The sequence below is a fragment of the Drosophila sulfurigaster genome, chromosome 3, assembly GCF_023558435.1.
Source record: "Drosophila sulfurigaster albostrigata strain 15112-1811.04 chromosome 3, ASM2355843v2, whole genome shotgun sequence".
NCBI classification, from domain to species: Eukaryota; Metazoa; Arthropoda; class Insecta; order Diptera; family Drosophilidae; genus Drosophila; species Drosophila sulfurigaster.
The window spans coordinates 13,320,941-13,339,347 of record NC_084883.1 but is presented as its reverse complement, the minus strand read 5'-3'; the positions used below and the strand labels follow the sequence as shown (position 1 = coordinate 13,339,347).

The 18,407-nt window shown below is 36.0% G+C and overlaps 2 protein-coding genes across 5 annotated transcripts in view; one reads left to right on the top strand and one right to left on the bottom strand.

Annotated features, from left to right (window-relative positions):
- The first annotated feature begins 461 nt into the window (after window positions 1-461).
- LOC133842558 (uncharacterized) lies at window positions 462-3,853 on the top strand. The gene is made up of 5 exons (XM_062275704.1): window positions 462-919; window positions 983-1,149; window positions 1,210-2,821; window positions 2,883-3,022; window positions 3,091-3,853. Exons 1-5 carry the CDS (start codon window positions 852-854, stop codon window positions 3,264-3,266), a joined length of 2,163 nt encoding a protein of 720 aa, XP_062131688.1. The 5' UTR covers window positions 462-851; the 3' UTR covers window positions 3,267-3,853.
- A 424-nt stretch (window positions 3,854-4,277) lies between these two features.
- The window catches only part of LOC133842564 (aquaporin), a 29,909-nt gene continuing 15,779 nt past the window's right edge, over window positions 4,278-18,407 (bottom strand). For all 4 annotated transcript variants that reach the window (XM_062275714.1, XM_062275715.1, XM_062275716.1 and 1 more), the window contains 3 exons: window positions 17,555-17,739; window positions 4,777-5,130; window positions 4,278-4,710 (listed from right to left, as the gene is read on the bottom strand). In XM_062275714.1, the coding sequence (XP_062131698.1) occupies window positions 4,522-4,710; window positions 4,777-5,130; window positions 17,555-17,739 (728 nt within the window). In that variant the 3' untranslated portion in view covers window positions 4,278-4,521. The remainder of the gene's footprint in view (window positions 4,711-4,776; window positions 5,131-17,554; window positions 17,740-18,407) is intronic.

Genomic DNA, 18,407 nt, shown 5'->3' with positions numbered 1-18,407 from the left:
AGTTTTAAAATGTTTATTTTGTCGGATTAGTCGACTTAATTTTCAAATTATAACAGCCGTGACGGTATCGACGCTTTTTATGCTGCCCTGGCGTAAATATGAATCAGCTGTTTGGAGTTACGCAGCCCTGAGTAAACACAGTCTCGCTCATTTTGTCTAAAATTGTTTTTATTGCGAAATTGAATTCTTGCGTGAGTCAACATTCTTTAAAAAAAATTCTATTATAAATAATGTCGTTAGTTCATAACGAAATTGTGGCAATCGTTATTAGGACAGTTTGAAATTCCTTCTAATTCAATAAAAGAGCGTTATTTTTTGTGACAAAACGAATTAGTGCTTATAAAAAAGCAAATTTAGTGCAACTGAAATTTGAGGATTTCATTACAAGCAAATTATTCTGTCGTCAGCAAAATATTTTGAAACGAGGGCTGAAGAACACTGTGACAATTAAGTGTGAACAAGTTCACTAGTTCACTCGCAATTGTACATACACATAAACACACTCATACACACGTACGTGCATATGTAAGACGCACGTACTTACTGGCTGGCTGCATATATTTTTATTTGATAAAAAAAAGTGTAAAATCATATTGTTGCTAATGTTATAGTTCCTTCGCGTCGCGGTGAGTAATAGCACATTGATAAACGATATCACCACGCAATAAGTGCGACACCAAACAGCTGTAAATTGAGGATTTAGTGAATTGATTCACGATTTGACATTGAAAAACAAATGCCATGCTGTTGGGGTGGTTGTGGTGGAAGAAGTAGAGCGACGAAGGGCAAGGATAAAGCACAACAACGGTCGATCGAAGGGAGAGCATAGAAATTGCGAAAAGATTCACAAGATGCCCTGCGAGAGCTGTGGCGTTGAATTCACGGTATTTCGCCGCAAACGCAGTTGCTTCGATTGCAGGTAACTTGATATCTCACATCAATTAAACAAGTTCCACAATTAAATTGAGCAAAATTTTAATAGGCGATATTACTGCAACAACTGTTTGACTGTGACGACAACACGACGCTGCCAACGATGTGCAATATTTGCTCAGCGGCCGCTGCTGCGAACCGATCTGCTGAAACTGAAGCCAAAAGATTTGATATTCTATTTGCAATCCAAACACATTTCCACTGAAGGCTGCCTGGGTGAGTCAGAGTTGTAGATTTGCTAATCTCAAATTGTCGCTGAACTTTATACTCTTATAGAGAAGGAGGAGCTGGTCGGTCTGGTGCTGGCGCATGTCGCCCAAACGGATCGTGCTGGACGAGCGCCGCCCAATCATAGTCCGGGGCGTGGCCAAGCCAATCCCATGGACAGTCTGAAGCAAACGTGCCAAAATTTCTTCACCAATCTGAGTGACAATATCAGTGATTCCTTTGCCTCCTTCGACACAAAGTCCAGTGCGAAATCCACAGCGAACAACAGTCGCGCCAACAGTCGGCATGCCTCCCACGACAACGGTGACTATGCGCCGTCGGCTCCACCGCCGCCGCCCACGCACATCTTTGAGCAGCCACGCGTCTCAACCCGTGAGTTGCCCACGTATGCGAGCGCAGCGAACGCCCGAACGCAAGCGACGGCAACGCGAAGCAGCTCCGTGGAGACGGCGCATGTCCATGTGAGTCCATCGACCTCATCGACGCGCACAACAACGTCGCCAACGGCAACGGAGGAGCGTCGATCGGCGCCGGTGCCCGCCACATTGCCAGTTAGGTCAATTAACAATAATAGTGCTGCCCATGCCGCCGATGACTCCGAGTGCGAGTGCTCCGATGATGAGATTATGCAAACGTTCAGCGAGCGTGCATCAAATAAGAACAGCGAGAACAGCAGTCGTCCATTGGACACAGATGCCGAGATGACGACGGGTGGCTCTGCGGGATTGGGTGCGACAATAGCGGCTGCAACGCCAGCCACAACGAACACCAGTCCGGGTTACTCCAAGCAGGGATCGCTTAGCTCCAAAGTCGATGCATGTGGTGCGGAGTCTTCGCAGTCCAGCTTCGAGGAACTGGGCGCCATTGGGGGCATCTCGGACGAGAGCAAGGCAGCAACGGATACGAACAGCAGCAACTTGGATCAATGGCAGCTACTCGATCAAATTGCTCCCAATGGCAGCAATCAACTGCCACAGGCTCCTGCTGCAGCTGTAGCCGCTGCCGATGCTGATGCAGCCACCGAGGAGATTCTGGAGGTGACGCTGCGCAATGAGCCGGGCGAGACACCAAATATTGAGCAGCGTACGGTCACGACGATGCCACCGCAGTTGCCACAGCGCGTGAAAAAGGTAACCAGACGACGTTCGGAGGGTTATCTGAATCGACGACATCACTCGAGCGATGATGAATCACCCGTGGGGTCCAATGCTCCAGTGCTGAGCACATTGAGTGAGCAACCGGAGCCAGGTCCTGCCTCCAGCAGTTGTTCGCGTTGTGGCAAGAATAAGACCAATATACGCAGGCATGTGGAGAAGATGCGACGACATCTGGAGAACTCACAAATGTCCGAGGAGGATATCAAGCGGGAGCTGAAAGAGTTTCTCACGTATCTGGAGCAGCGCACCAAGTCCTTGGACTGCTCCGAGGCCGATAGTCATGTCGTTTCACCGCTGAGCGGTGCCGAAGCGGGCAGCATTGCTGCTGGTGGTCGAGGCTCTGGAATGCCCATCACACCGACCATTGAGTTCTCACCGACGCAGGACGACGATGGGCCCTGGGACGATGATGAAGGCATTCATGTGTATGCGGCGCCACTTGGCTATGAGCCAGCCAATGGCATTGATTCACGCTTCGTAAACTTGGAAGACTTTGAGGACCTGTAAGTTTATGAAATATTTTTTGAGGCTACCTATGAATGCTTTATTTTATTGCACCTACAGAAAAGACTTGGAAAACTTAACGGTAAAACAATTAAAGGAAGTACTGATGTTGCATCGTGTTGACTTCAAAGGCTGCTGCGAGAAGCACGAGCTGCTCGATCGCGTCGAAAGGCTGTGGAAAACAATGCGCACTGCTCCAGGTAAGGCTCGAAATTATTACCAAAGATTTCTATCGTTGACATTAAATGGGATTTCCCTTTCTCCGTAGCTGTTGAGAAACTTGCCACTGATGAGCTGTGTAAGATATGCATGGATGCTCCGATTGAATGCGTGTTCTTGGAATGCGGACATATGGCGACATGCACCAACTGTGGAAAAGTGCTACCCGAGTGCCCGATTTGCCGACAATACATTGTACGAGTTGTAAGATTCTTTAGGGCGTAAATTGTAAATGGCAGCCCCATTAGCTTTGCTTATTGGTTTTAGGAATAGGTATACTATATACATACACATCTATCTATATACAGACAGACAGATATATACTAAGATTTGTGTATATAGCTGGTCAAGTGATTGCTATTCTGTGCACGTACATACATTTTATGTATCGAAAGATAATGCAAAATTTAATGCACAGATACGGTTTGGATTGTGTGCTATTTATATATTGTGTCGTTAATGAGTCTTATATATATTGAACGCTCAGCAGTAACTCTCCGATGATAATAATACATTATTATTGTTTCCTTATTACTATATACAGACAATTGTGTTTAAAGAGAAAAGCCAGCTAGTAGTAAGCGATACAACTTGAAAAGTGTGTCTTTACTCTGTAATTTGTGAATTAGTTTTGCTATTTATTATTTGTATTCTTCCTGTTGTTTCGAGTGTGGAATGAACGTGTCGTAGTCTTAGATAAGCTAACATTCCTATGAATTGTAAATGACGGAATCTAATATTAAATTACTGTTGTAAAATCTCGTCTAGACACGCATTTACATCAATAAATTCAGTATTTTATTTTGAATCTAGTTTATGCAATGAAAATGTTCAAATCGAGCGAATCGTCTTTAGTGTTGGAAAGCACTAATTTATTGCTTCGATAACATGACTTCGATTAGAATAACGATAATCGACTTACGCTTGCAAATACTACGTTCTTTGCAACACTTTTGTTGTGCGGTAAATTCAAATAAAATAATTATAAAACCAACTCGATTATTTTCATCGTTTTTTTTTTATTACACATAGAATTTGTCATTTATAACAATTTCAACAAATAATGGGGGAAATTCTGTTAGGTGAATTGTAATTACATTTCGAGATACAATTTCGTCGGTTTAATAATAATGCGCTTTAAATTTATCTTAAGCATAAAAACATAGAATACATATATTGAATATTTTAGACGTTATTAAGGCTAAAAACAAAGCGATAAACATTTTTATTTTTCAACAAATAAAAATTGTACAATTGGAAATTGTGCGGCTTTCGCTTGGCTAAATCTAAGTGGATTGTGGGCTCGTTTTCAATCGAATACAATTCGTTTGGAATACATTGATTGCGTGAATGAGACGAATACGAATACGAATGTGAATGTTAATGTGAATGCGATTGCAAAGCATCTACGGTACAATAGACACATATATAGTACACACACACAACAACAAAGGTTTTCGTAGTCCGCTGCTGACTCCATTTAAAAGTCATACGAGTTGGCCTCATCGTCACCCTTGCGCACCTTGAAGATGAACTTGTAGATGATGGCGGCCACAATGCCGCCGGCAAGGGGACCCACCCAGTAGACCCAGTGATTGGCCCAAACGCCCTGGACAACAGCTGGTCCAAAGGAGCGAGCAGGATTCATGCTGGCACCGCTGAGCTTAATCTGCAAATGGAAGACGTTAAACTTTAAAGTTTCTCTTTATGGAATAAGATGTGTAATGTCACGTACCGCACACAAATGTCCAGCGGCAATTGAGAGACCAACAGCCAGGGGAGCCGATCCCTTGATGTCCTGGCGACCGGGATCCGACACAGCCTTGACCACAAACACCAAAATGAAGGTGATCAGAGCCTCGATCAACACCACCTGACCAGCATCCAGAGACTCATTATACGAAGAGACACCCAGTTCAATGGTCACAATTCCGCTGAGTGCTGCCCGGATGACGGCAGCTCCAGCAATGGCGCCCACACATTGAACGATTATGTAGAAGGCTGCCTTGAGGATGCTCATCTCGCCGACGATCAGAAAGCCAATGGTTACAGCCGGATTGATGTGACAGCCGCTGATGTGGCCAAGACCCTGGAAAAAGTAGTAAATAATGTTTGCAATGAGTATCTTTGAGTCAGCATTGCATGTGGGAAAAAAAAATATTTGCAATTGCAGATTTCAAGAGCAATTTGTCAATTTGTAATCTGTTCATTTCGATCTAAGTAATATCGTAAAGTCAGTCTTATTGTGTTATAGCTGGCAATAAAGCTGTGCTCATAAATTCTTCTTTTTATTAACTCGTTAAGTGAGTATTTCGAGTGTAACGACAAATGTGACATTAATTTTATAAACAATGCGATTACGTGATGAGAGAAATTCTTACGAAAAGACTAGAAGACGAAATAAATTTCACACTTCAGTTAGAGACACATATTTTTGCTTTTTTGTTTATGCACAAAGGAAAATCTTTTTAAGAAACTTCCTTATATTAGCAACAATTCATTATAGAAATCTATGTAAAGGGTTGAAAATGAAATGTATTTCTTAATAACCAATGAATTTAAGTTCAATCCTCATTAAAACAATAAATATTAAACAAACTTTAACGTAAGTAAGCGTTCGTCAAACCGAAGATCAACAGTGTAAGGTAGTAAATAAAACTTTGTAAATTCAAAGACAAAAATATTTGAAATGACTTTTCATTCTATAATGCCAATTCACAGAAGCTTTTTTATAAATTAATATTTGTCGATGATGTGATATTATTTTAAATTAACTACAATTGAAGTAGAACATCCTACCAATAAAAACGATGGATAACTAATATATACGTATACGTAATATTTGATATTTACAATTAAAAACTCCTAAAAATTCTGAATTCTACATTGCTTTAGTATAAAAAAATTCTTAGATGCATTATTAATGCATGCTAAAATTTAATAATTGCTGAACAATGTTTTGGCCAGTTTCGCCTAGTTTTTGATATCAAATTGTTCGAAACGTATACTTAATATTTGCAGGGTACATATTATGTACTACATAAGTTCCTCATAATACTTTGCTATAGTGCAAAGAGAAGTATTAACATTTAAAGCAACTTAAGAATAAACTCATGTATAGTTGTATAAAGTTAGCTGACTTAGCCTAACTTCGCTTAATTTTTCATATCTCATATATACTTAATATTTAGTATTTGTGTTTAAAGTTACTTATCACTTCCGAATAGTGATTTGCTTTAATACAACTATAAGTATCAATATTCTTAGCAACTAATGATTTGTGAATAGTTGAATAAAGTTAGCTCACTTATGTTAGCTGAGCTTCGCTTCCTTTTTTCATATCTAATTATTTGGAACGTATACTTAATATTTAGTAATTTAACGATACTTATTATTTTTGAATAGTAATATTCTTAGCAACTAAAGATCCATGAACAGTTATACAACGTTTCCTGACTCTGTCTAGTTTCACCTCCTTTTAGTTGCCACTTCCAGTTGCCTTTTTTGCATGTTAATGGCTTCAAATGTCAAGTTGACACTTAAAGTCAGTGACGTTTTGGCAATGACGATGGGTTGGGTAATGTTTACCCTTTGCCACGGAGTCTGCATTTTGGCCATTACGCAACAGAGTTAAACGCAGTTGTAGATGCAGACCAAAAAACAAGCCGAGAGTGTCAATGAGCTGCCAACGGATACAAGCAATTTTATCTGACATGGAAACGCACTGAACTTCCAAGCCAAAGACAGAGAGAAGTGCCAAAGCTGGAGCTACAGTTAGAGCCAAAGTTAATGCCATGTTGAGTGCAATTCCCATTTGGCAGATCGAAAGTAAAAGTGAATCGCTTCGCTTCGCTTTGCTTGTTTGTGTTGAATCATCGTAACTCAAGTGCCCATCGTCGCTTCACTTAGAATTCAAACACAACAAATTGCCACTCGAGCTGTATGAGTGAGTATACTCAAACTCAAATTCACATTCACACTCACACTCGCACTTATAGTCACACTTGCATTCGCAATCGTATTATGAATGAAAACGCATTGGTCCAAGGTCGATGTGCAGGCTTCTATGTAACTCCATATCATTTGGCGATTTGATTTTTCGTATCGGATTTGGATTTGATACCCGATAGAGGTAGTTGAAATGGTTAGAATAGTCTTGTGGCAATTGAAAGTAGTATTGAAAGTGAAGTTGAATATTTAAAAAAGTTATGAATGTATGCTTTTCCACCTCTTTAAGTGACAAACTTCGATGTCAAACACTAAGAGAGTCATTTCTGTTAAATTAAGGCATAATTCCCTAATTGGATATTAAATGAATTATACACAAAGTTTAAACGTCATGTCAAATAATCTTAATTATTTATATTATGTATATTCTTCAAATATTATAAATATATTTAATTATATTTATTTCACTACACAAGTTTTATTCTCAAAGCAAAATACTTTCAGAATAAAGATCTCAGTTGTTTTCGCTTTGGGTTTTATATTCTACATATATACATTTACATCGATATTGGCAATTCAGTCGTAATGAAATCAGTCATGAGTAGAGAGCAGTATTTTTTAAATTAAAATTAAAATTATCCATATATTAAATAATCAAAGGTTATTCTAAATAGCAAACATTAAAATAAATTTTTTATCTTATAATTTAAAATCGATATCTTGTTTCAAGAATTTGTTTATATCACAATTTCTTAAGAATTTTCTTTGAGTTCTTAAAGTTCTCAAACTCAAGATTTGTTTGTTTTATCTTTTTGAAATTTTATTCTAAGCTAAAAATATGAACACACAAATAAAAAACTTTACTCTGTATAAGGTTGTTTCAAAAGTTTTTCCTTCATTTCTTAATACTTTGTTTTTCGTTATGCGAATCGATTAAGATAGAAAAGGTAAAATTGTGAGGTAAAGAAGAAAACTTCTTTTGTTAACATAGAAAAAGCGAAATTGGTCTGTATGGAAGAAATCCTTTTAAAAATTGTAAGATTTTTTTTGCTAAATTTCAATCAATGAAAAAAATATAATTACATTCTACTCGTTCGTAATCTTAACTGAGTACCAAGTATTGCAAAGTCGAGCAGAGTTCAGAGCAACTCTCTGGCTTGCTAGATATCGATTTGGATTTGGATTTCAAGTTGGATTTGGATTTGGCTGTGGCATGCAACGGTCGCAGCTTCAAGTGCACACATGGCCAATGTCGGCGCTGACTGCGTGTGTTTAATTAATAAATGCGCAAGCCACAAAGCCCGAGGGGATGGCCGGCAGCTGGAGGGGAATGGAGGCGTTGCTGGTCGTTGATCGCAGGCCATTTGCTGCTCCACAGTGCTGCTAATTACAGTGCGAGTTAAGAGCAAGTTCAGACCAGGCCAAGCAAAGACCTGTCGAGGCGGCTAAAAGTTGCCGCGAATTTACGCCCGGCAATGGGTTGCAAGTGTGTGAGTGTGTGTGCAACAACAACAGCGGCTGTGGCAACTTGACATTTGGCATACGCACGCATATTGCAATTTTTTGTGTGCGCCATCGAATTATCATTCGACTTGTAGTAAAATGCACTTTTGAAATCATCAAGATCAGGCAAGCAGTCAGGCAGCCAGGTAGACACTCTCAAGTGTTGAGGCTGAGTCAGCTCTTTGCCACATCGATCAGAGATCGGGCTTTTGTTAGCGCTTTGCGCTGCGATTGTGTTGGCTGCGCACTTTTTAATTGCGCACTTGAGGCAGGCAGCATCGCGCCACCATTTGATATTAATCAAATTTTGTGGCAAGCACTCGATGGGGCACGCAGAACCCATCATTAACTTATGCCGAGTGGCATGCCACAAGTGCGTGAGAATGCGGCCACGTGATTCATTCATGTAGCATGTTAGATACTATGACTTTTATTACACGATATACGAACTTTAAGTCAAACTATTTAAGTTTATGAAAGTTTCATTTGCTTATGAAGTATGAATATAGAACAAGTGTTGAAATTTTAAAAATTTACGAAAATTATGAAATCATAGTTTATAAATTTAAAGTAGCTACAATTAAAATATATATAAACGTTTCCTCTTTTGTTTTATTTACTTTCCACTTTACTGTTTTGTTAGACCCTTCACTTAAAAATAAATTAAAAAGAGTCTACTAAGCTCATCAAAATTGCAACATGCGCAGTTTAAATTGAAAATTGTGGACTTAAAACAATCATCTTCATACATTCTTCTTATGCGTTAATGAGTCGGAAATTAATTATTAATTATTATATGTATGTATATTCGTGTAGAAGCTAAATCTGGAATATCAAAAGCTGGTCGTGAAAGTTCGACAATTTTTTTAACCCGGATCATAACAAACTGTATGATAAGAAATCATATAAAATACAATTTAATGATGAGCTTGTTTAATGATCAGCTCAGTTCGCATTTGACGCTACTTAGAACAACTTAATCATTTATTAATAAACAACAATCTAAGAATGAAATTCGCTGTACTTTTGTTGATGTTGCTTGCTGGTGCTGTTCACTCCAATCCAAGAAGAAAAATACCAGCCATTAATAAAAGTAAGTAAAGTACAATTACAGCGGTGTAATATATATTTGAATACTGGTATAATTTTAGTATATTTAGTGCTATTCATTCGAAGTATACCGTAAAAATATCTAAACTTTGCATTAATTTTTAATTGATTATTGTGCTTATTTAAATGCGAATCTATCTATATATCTATAGCCGAATTACCGAACAACAACGAAGAACTGAATATTGATCCATCGCTAATAGTGTTTCAATTTGTCTACAATCCGGAAAAAAATGATTGTGACTTATATTACGAAATAAATGGCAAAGCATCAAATGACTTTACATCCCCCAAGGTGTGCATTGACACATGTCTGGAGTTAAAAAACGACCCTAGTAAACAATCATCTTATGACTATAAATGTCGCAGAATAATTCATTAAAAATATTGAGCAACTTTTTTGTCAAATGATTTCTTAAAGCAATTTGGATTCTTAGAAAATATTTCATTGATTCGTAAAATGATATTTGTATTCATCTTTAGCCATTTCTTACATTTATTTTACAATTCCTTTTAACTATTAATATCTTCTTTGTCGATATCATATAGGATAATTGATTAAATGTAAAAAAAATGTTGTAATTTTGAAAAAATTAATTTTACAAATATGATATAAAGATACGAAAATTATGGAATCCTTGTTAATAAATAAAAAGTAACTAAAATTTCAATATACATAAGCACTTTACTGTTTAGTTAGACCCTTCACATACAAATAAATTAAAATGAGTCGATTAAGTTTCCCGAAATTGGACAGCTCAAATTGAATCAAGGATTTTGGCTCTGAAAGCTTATTTTCATCATTCTTCTTATTTTTTATTGTGACTAATAAAAATTGACTAATTATAGTTAAATTTTCATTGTCAACTTATTAATACTTATTATTCATTATATCCTATATGTATATTCGTAATAGGTAAGAAATATAAGCGACATAAATAAAATACTACTAAATATACTAAAAAATATATAAATTTATATATATATTTCTTACCTATTTCTTACCTATATATATATACAATAGTATTCTTCGAATGAAATGGAATATTTTCATACTAAATTTATATGAGTTTAAATATAGAATTGTGTACATCAAACAAGAATTTTTGATACCTTTAAAGCTTCGTAAGTTCTTTAAGTTTCTCTCTTATCTTCCCTTAAGGGTCTATTATAGTGAAAAGTTCACATTAGGTTTCTTAATAGGTGTTAATACGTATAATTCAACATTTAAATATGTTTTTTTGTTTGTTTAGAAGCAAAATCAGGAATATCAACAACTGGTCATGAAAGTTCTAAGAATTTCTAAAGCCGTATCTAGTATATTATGAAATCATTTAAAATACACAATTTTTTAATGAACAGCTCAGTTCGTATTTGACACTTCAAAGAACAACTTAAAGTAGAGAAAAAGAGCAGCTAAATAATCACTTATTAATAATCAACAAACTAAGAATGAAATTCGCTGTACTTTTGTTGATGTTGGTTGCTGGTGCTGTACATTCCAGCCCATTAGGTAAGACATAAAAGCGGTATAAATAAAATAATACTAAATATACATGCAAATATAACAGTATAATATAGTTTTGGTATGAAAAAATACCACTTCACATGTTATACATATTATACTTATGTATATCAGCATATCATATAATTGGTATGAAAAAATACCGTTTCGCATTTTAAACATATTATACCGATATATTTTTAGTATATTTAGTCTTATTTATTCGATGGATACCATAAAAAAAACTAACTTTGCATTAATTATTAATCGAATCTATAAATATTGTGAATATTTAAATGCGGATCCATGTGGAAAACCAGAATTTAAGAACAACAACGAAGAACCAAAATCTGATGCACCAGCTCTAATGTATCAATATAAATACAATTCGACAACCAATGAATGCTATTTAGTTCAAGTAAATGGCAAAGTAACGAATGACTTTTCAATCTACGAGGTGTGCATTGACACTTGTATGAGGTTAAAAAACCGTCATAGCATTTTATATTACATAAAATGTTAATCTCACAATTGATTAAAAATGTTGAACAACTTTTATGTCAAATGATTTCTTGGAGTAATTTGGTTTCTTAGAAAATATTTTGTTGCTTCTTATGGCGAGTTTTATATTCATCGTAAGCCATTTCTTAGTTTTATTTTAAAATTCTTTCCTTTTCTACTACAGCTAGTGTCATTAACTTGGTCAAATTGATTAGTCATTGGCCAGCCTAAGGCGTCAGTCGGCATGATGTCAACACTCGCAACTGAATTGCGTCGCTGTCAAAGAGTCTGCGGAGTAATTGAATATGTGGCAGAGGGTCGATTGGGCTATAACAAAAATACAATGTATTCAGCAAGAGAGAGAGACAACAATGTGGCTGAACTGTCTGGCAGATTTTTAGCACCAAATGTTTTAACTTTGACATACACATGAAAAGATTGTGACCTTGCAACGCGTCTAATTTTAATGGCTTTGAATTTGCGTTAAGGTACGAGCAAAAGACTGGTTAACTGCGTGTGAGACTGACTAAGTGTCTGTCTGTCTGTCTGGCTGTCGCTTTGACTGTCAGTTACCCATGGAAGATATGAGTGTATGGTATATAGAGATATCGATCGCTGGGATCGAGGCTTACGCATGCGCAGCGTCGGCGCACAAATGTCTGCGTTGTTGTCCAAGTTGTTGTTGTTCAAGTTGTTGTGCGACATTTGCGCTTAAATCATATTTTATAGCTTTTTTGTTAAATTGAATGTTAACTTGTTTATTTCGTTCTGCTTTTCTGCAACTGCCCGCTGCGCATGTTGTTGTTGTTGTTGTCGTTGCTGGTTGTTGTTGCTGGTTGCTGGTGATTGTTGCTGTGTAACGTTTCAAGTTCGCTTTGAGCCATTGGCCCAAACCGTCAAGCCTGACTTTGCCATTTACGCTGATTTCGGGCCGTTTGATTTCAACTTTTGTGAATGGCGCACGCACAATTTTGCGTTGCCAATGTTGCACTTGTGTTGTTGTTGTTGTCGTTGTCGTTGTTGTTGCCGTTGATTTGGGCTTTTATTGATCTTGCATGTTGCACCTTGATTGCTGCTGGAGGTTTGATTCTAGCGACTTTGACTCCATTTGCCAGAGATGTTTTCGAGGCGTATTTCACATTGGCCTTTTCATAATTTTGCGAGTAGTATTCATGGATCATCTGCCCATTAATCAATGGGCCCAACCCCCCAAAATATATTTGCCAGCCACTGTGGCTGATTTCAAAAGTCTGATTCGATTGCCGGCAACTGCACACACAATTTATGACTTCAAGTGCTTCTTGGCATTCTTCATTCAAACATTCATTCACACATTCACTCATGTGATTCGTTTGGGACCCGCATCAAAAGCAATGCTGGAATTTTCCCCAACGATTCGTTTGCCAAGATAAAACAAGTAAGAAAGCTGCAGGTGAGTGTGCTCGACTGTGAGATACCGGATACACATTTTGAATAAAAGCAAAATATTGCTGTATTAATATACCAAAATATAAAAAAAATGATATAGCTCAAATATACCAAAATAATAAACCACAAAATACAAAAAATACTTCAAATGGTATAGTTGGTATATTTATGTGTTACTACATTCAAAATATATCATAGTGAAAAATATACCAGATAAGTAGTCATTTTTGCCCATATAATAGTATTTATTAAATAATTTCCAAAATTTTTAAGTGATCACAACCAGATTTTCAAGGACTATAGTTATTATTGTATATACCAAAATTCTAGTTTTCAAATTACGCTTGTTATTCGATTTTTGGTGATTTGCGGGGGCGGAAGTGGGCGTGACAAAAATTTGAAACAAACTTGATCTGCGAGCAAGCACAACAAATGCTGTCGAAAAAAATATTATAGCTGTATCTTTTATAGTCTCTGAGATCTAGGTGTTCATAAGGACAGACGGACAGACAGACAGATAGACAGATGGACATACGGACATGGCTAGATCGTCTCGCCTGTTGACGCTGATCAAGAATTTATATACTTTATGGGGTCGGAGATGCCTCCTTCTACCTGTTACATACATTTCCTGCCGGTACAAAGTTATAATACCCTTCTACCCTTCTGGGTAGCGGGTATAAAAAGCGTTTGCCTATTGCTATTTGCATTGTTATTTGCATTTTCGCTGTGCTCTTTGCTGTGTTTCACTTCCTTTTGGCCAAGCTGTCAAAGCGAACGTCTCCACATCAAACGAGCCAAACTTGCAAACTGCATACAAATGGAGCGATTTGTTTTTGATGGGAGGGAAAGCGAGTGTAGAGCGGGGAAAGCGAATACTATGAGATACTTTTGCAGCTGGGATCAACGCTCAACTCATGCATAACATTTGTGTTGTTGACTGCCTTAAAAGTCGCATCTAGATACGAGTTGATACTTTGATACTTTGACGAGTGGGCGGCACATTTAACAGATCATAATTAAGATAGCCTTTAACTTCTATCTGTTGAAAAGGCAGATTTAACAGATCACAATTAAGATAGTCCTTAACCACTTAAGTCTTATGAAAAGGTTCAGATTGTGTTAAGAACAGCTTAACAGTTTATATCGACTATTGAGGCTGAGTTTCAGTTTAAACATAATTAACTATATTTAAGTTTAGTTAATTTGAAAACTTTGTTTACAAATTCAGTTTCAATTTACACACGATTAACTATTACATATTTAAATTTAGTTTAATAAAAACCAACAAATTCATGAATTTGTATATTTTTATTTTATTTATTTTGTTTTTCTTTAAAGTTTTTATTATTATTTAATTTTGAATTAAAAAGTATTTTTTCCAGTCGCCAGGTCATCGACTTTAAATAGATATATAAACAAATCTTACTCGCCAAGTATTTACAAGTCAATTACTGAAGCGAGTTATTGAGTAATAATACACAGTTAAGGATTGGATTTAGATTCTCTTATTATAGTCGAACTCAAACCAAAATAAGTTCGCACATATTCAAATTTTAAATGTCTTCAAATTGTTAGACATTTTATTTTTTTAAGATATAAATAGATTTGCTTAAATAATAAAAAGTGGAACAATTTGAATTAAATGTTTTCAATTTTTAATTTGGTTTTATTCATTTCTTACAGAATTTTGTATAAAAAGATCCTAATTTAATAGAACAAAATTGAGTTTAATATTTTTAATGTTTAGTTTGACTTTTTCCATTTTTTATAGATTCTGTTTTAAAAGATCTCTAATATAAATTTTGTTGCTTAGCGTAAAATTACTTAGAACTTAGTTTCAATATCATATTTTTCGCATTAATTTCCTACTTATATATGTACATAGTATATCTTCTTATATTATATGTTTCCTTCCCCCTCAACAAAAATCTCAACAAAATCTACATTCCAGTCGCAATCTTCTCCGATTTCCATTTCCATATAAGTCTTAAATTTGTGTGTGTGTGAGTGTTGAGCATTAAATTTCAGTTAATTGTCACGTTTTTTATTTGTTACACTTCATTGACTGGGCGATTGGAGAATTGTGAATTGTGAACAGTGAATAACGAATAACGAATAGAGAGAATGGGGAATCGTCGTCAGCTTGGAGCTAAAGGCAATTGTCGTCACATTGTCTGGTCACGGATCGAGTTCAGTTAACCCAAATGAATGTCCACACTCGGACCACGTCTCGTGGCACACGTCATTGCAGCTGCAACTGCCACAACAACAACGACAACAACAACTACAACTGCAACTACAACTGCAACTAATCGTTGAAATATTGCTCGGTTTTCATAAACAACAACAACAAACACACTCGTGACTATCTTTCACCTGTCGCGGGCATTTGGCAATCGTAACGAATCTGTTACCAATTGGCGAAAGTGTGGAAAACCCAGCTGGAGATGCATCGATGGATATTACTCAATTTGTGCTACGTTCAATATTTCACTTTGGGGGCACACGTGTGGAACTTGCAACTTGCAACTTGCAGCTTATCGCGATATATCACAGAACGTGAAAGCTTTACAACTTTTACCATTTCAACACATTATCAAATAGTTGAGAGCGGGAAAAGTAACGACCATGCTTATAAGTAAACCATCTAAGCATATATGTTATGAGATTTAATTCTTTATACTTCACTTCAAGAGTGTATTTTTCCTTTTTACAATTCTCGAAACTTTATAAATCTAATAATGGAAAAAAGTGGACTTACATCAGCTGCCAACGTTACAGAGAATAATAATTGCAGTTTTTATGATTCCTGATAATTTGGTAACGATTGGATATACAAGTAAGTGGCCTAAGTTAAGTTTAAGAAATAAACTTTGTATGGCAATAAATGCCTATTGCAATCGGGTCTTAATTACTTTGGCTGACAATCTGATATATTTTGTATTATTATATGGTATATTTTGAATGTAGTACCATGCTGAAATACCAAAAATAGTCTTCGGTATATAGAGTCTTTTCTAATATATATTTGGTATATTTTAAGAATAATATGACACCGTTTTTATTGAAAATAGTAGCGGAGAGATAACAATAACAATAACAATCTAAAATATTGATCTTATATCAGCTGCGAAATTAAGAATAGCACTAATATCTATTTTAAACTTTTTTGGTGATCAAAAACATATTTAAGTATCACGGAACGTAAGAAAAGTTAAATAGGAATATTGTACTGAGCCATTTTTGCTATGAATACTTCTTAAAAGAGGCGCTATTTTTATTTTCTTTAAATTCTCTTCTATTATTGGTGTTGTTATTTGACTTATGTAAATGTAATTCGCTGAATTAATAATAATTTATTACAAATTTCTAAAATACGAGCTGTAAGAAATCTATCCGTTTCTACTTCAATAACTTTTTAGTGTTGCTCATTAATTATTAATATTATTGTTATCAAAATTGAGCTAATACGCATGTCTAATGACATTATTATCTACATAAAAGTGTAGCTATTATTTTTTAACTAACAACATATAATCTTTATTGTTAACCCTAGTTTTTGAAGCTATGACGTGAGTGTTCGTTTTGAATTTTAGAGTTACATTTATTGGGTAATTAATCAGCATTTTCGTAGACATTCTCCAGTCTATAAGTAGCGATAATTATTAGATATGATCTAAATGTCAGCTATAAGTCTCAATTAGTTGTGCTTGGGATGCCAAAGTGTTGTCATCAATGCAAATTTCGAGTGCTTAAAATGCGCGAAACAAACAACGAGAGCAACAACAACAACAACATCGACAACAACAGCAACGAACACACATCAAAGGCATAACGTAATTAAACGCATAATAATCTAATTGCATATTTTGCGTGTTGATTAATGTTAATTGCCGACGCAGCCGCAGCAGCGAGTACGCATTTATTATTCACATTCGCATTCACATTCACAGTATTCGCATTTTGTATGCAGCAACATTGTGCGTTACTCATACGCAGCGTGCGCAGCGCTAATGATCATGATCAGAGCTACAGCTTTGTATCTTAAACTGTATTAGTATTTGTATCTGTATCTGCAAATGTATTTGTATCTGTATCTGCAACTGTATTAGTATTTATATTTGTATCTGTATCTGCAACTGTATTTGTATTTGTATCTGTATCTTTGTGCGTCTGTAAATCTATCTGTCAATTTTGTAAATTACATTCGCGCGCGGCCAACGCGTCGTCGATTGGCGTCGATTTTGTTATTTTTTATGCGTTTGTTTGTTCGCTCGTCGTCGTTGTCTTAAATGCCAATGTCTTGCCCAAAATGCGACTGCATTCGTAGCGCTTGTGAATGAGTTTTTCAGCCGAACCAAGCTGAAAGTGTAACGCGGCGGTGGCGTGTCCTTGAACGCATGATTTTGTTTTGCTTGTTATTCGAGCAAAGCGAGCGAGCTAGCTTTGACAGCAAATTGGCAATGCTATTGGCCCAAAATAAAACACTTTCGATGGCAATCTTAACTAAACTTACCTGAGCCAATGTGGCTACGGTTAAGCCAAAGGTGAATGCGATCTGTGGCACTGATGCACTTCCGTTCGCCGTGCTGCCAACGCCGATGAAAACCAAGAAAAATGTTCCAACCAGCTCACCGAGCAGCATGCGCCAGATTTTCTTGTTCTCCGTGATATCGGCAACGCCTACGAATTTCGACATGTCTAAAAAGAGAGCGAGAAAACGAGACAGAGATAGAGAGAGAGATAAATAAAAGCAATTCGTTATGAATTAATATTCATTAGGAGCAACACGTTTTGATTAAGAACTCGCCCAACGCATGCCAAAATACTAATTAATTATTATGTGAGACTTGAATATCGATCTGCAATCGATTTGAAAAGGAAATGTGGGCTGTGCTTTTGGGATTTAACACGATCTTATTGATTCTGAATAGAGGTCAGTCGATAAGCGCAGCTCAAAAAAATGATATATTTTATTGCGAAAACATTAATTTTTCAGCTATTCGAGTTTGTCTTAACTCGTTAAATTTAGTCACATTCAATAAAAAATCAATAAACGATATTTGACTTTTTATAGTCATTATGATATTAAATATTTAATAATCTTATTTAAAGTGGGAATTCCATTTTATATTTAGTGCTGTTAATTATCAATTGAGATAGTTTTTGGACATCTATAAACTATTGCATAATATAGTAAATACATATCTTATAAGAAGTTTGGAATATTATAACACTTATAACACTTACACCCATCTCTAATAGAACCATATTCCATCTGCTTTTTTGGTATATTCATATAGCACTACTTTCAAAATATACCAAATTCTCAGCAAATTAGACCCGATTGCAGTCGGCGTTTTTTAACA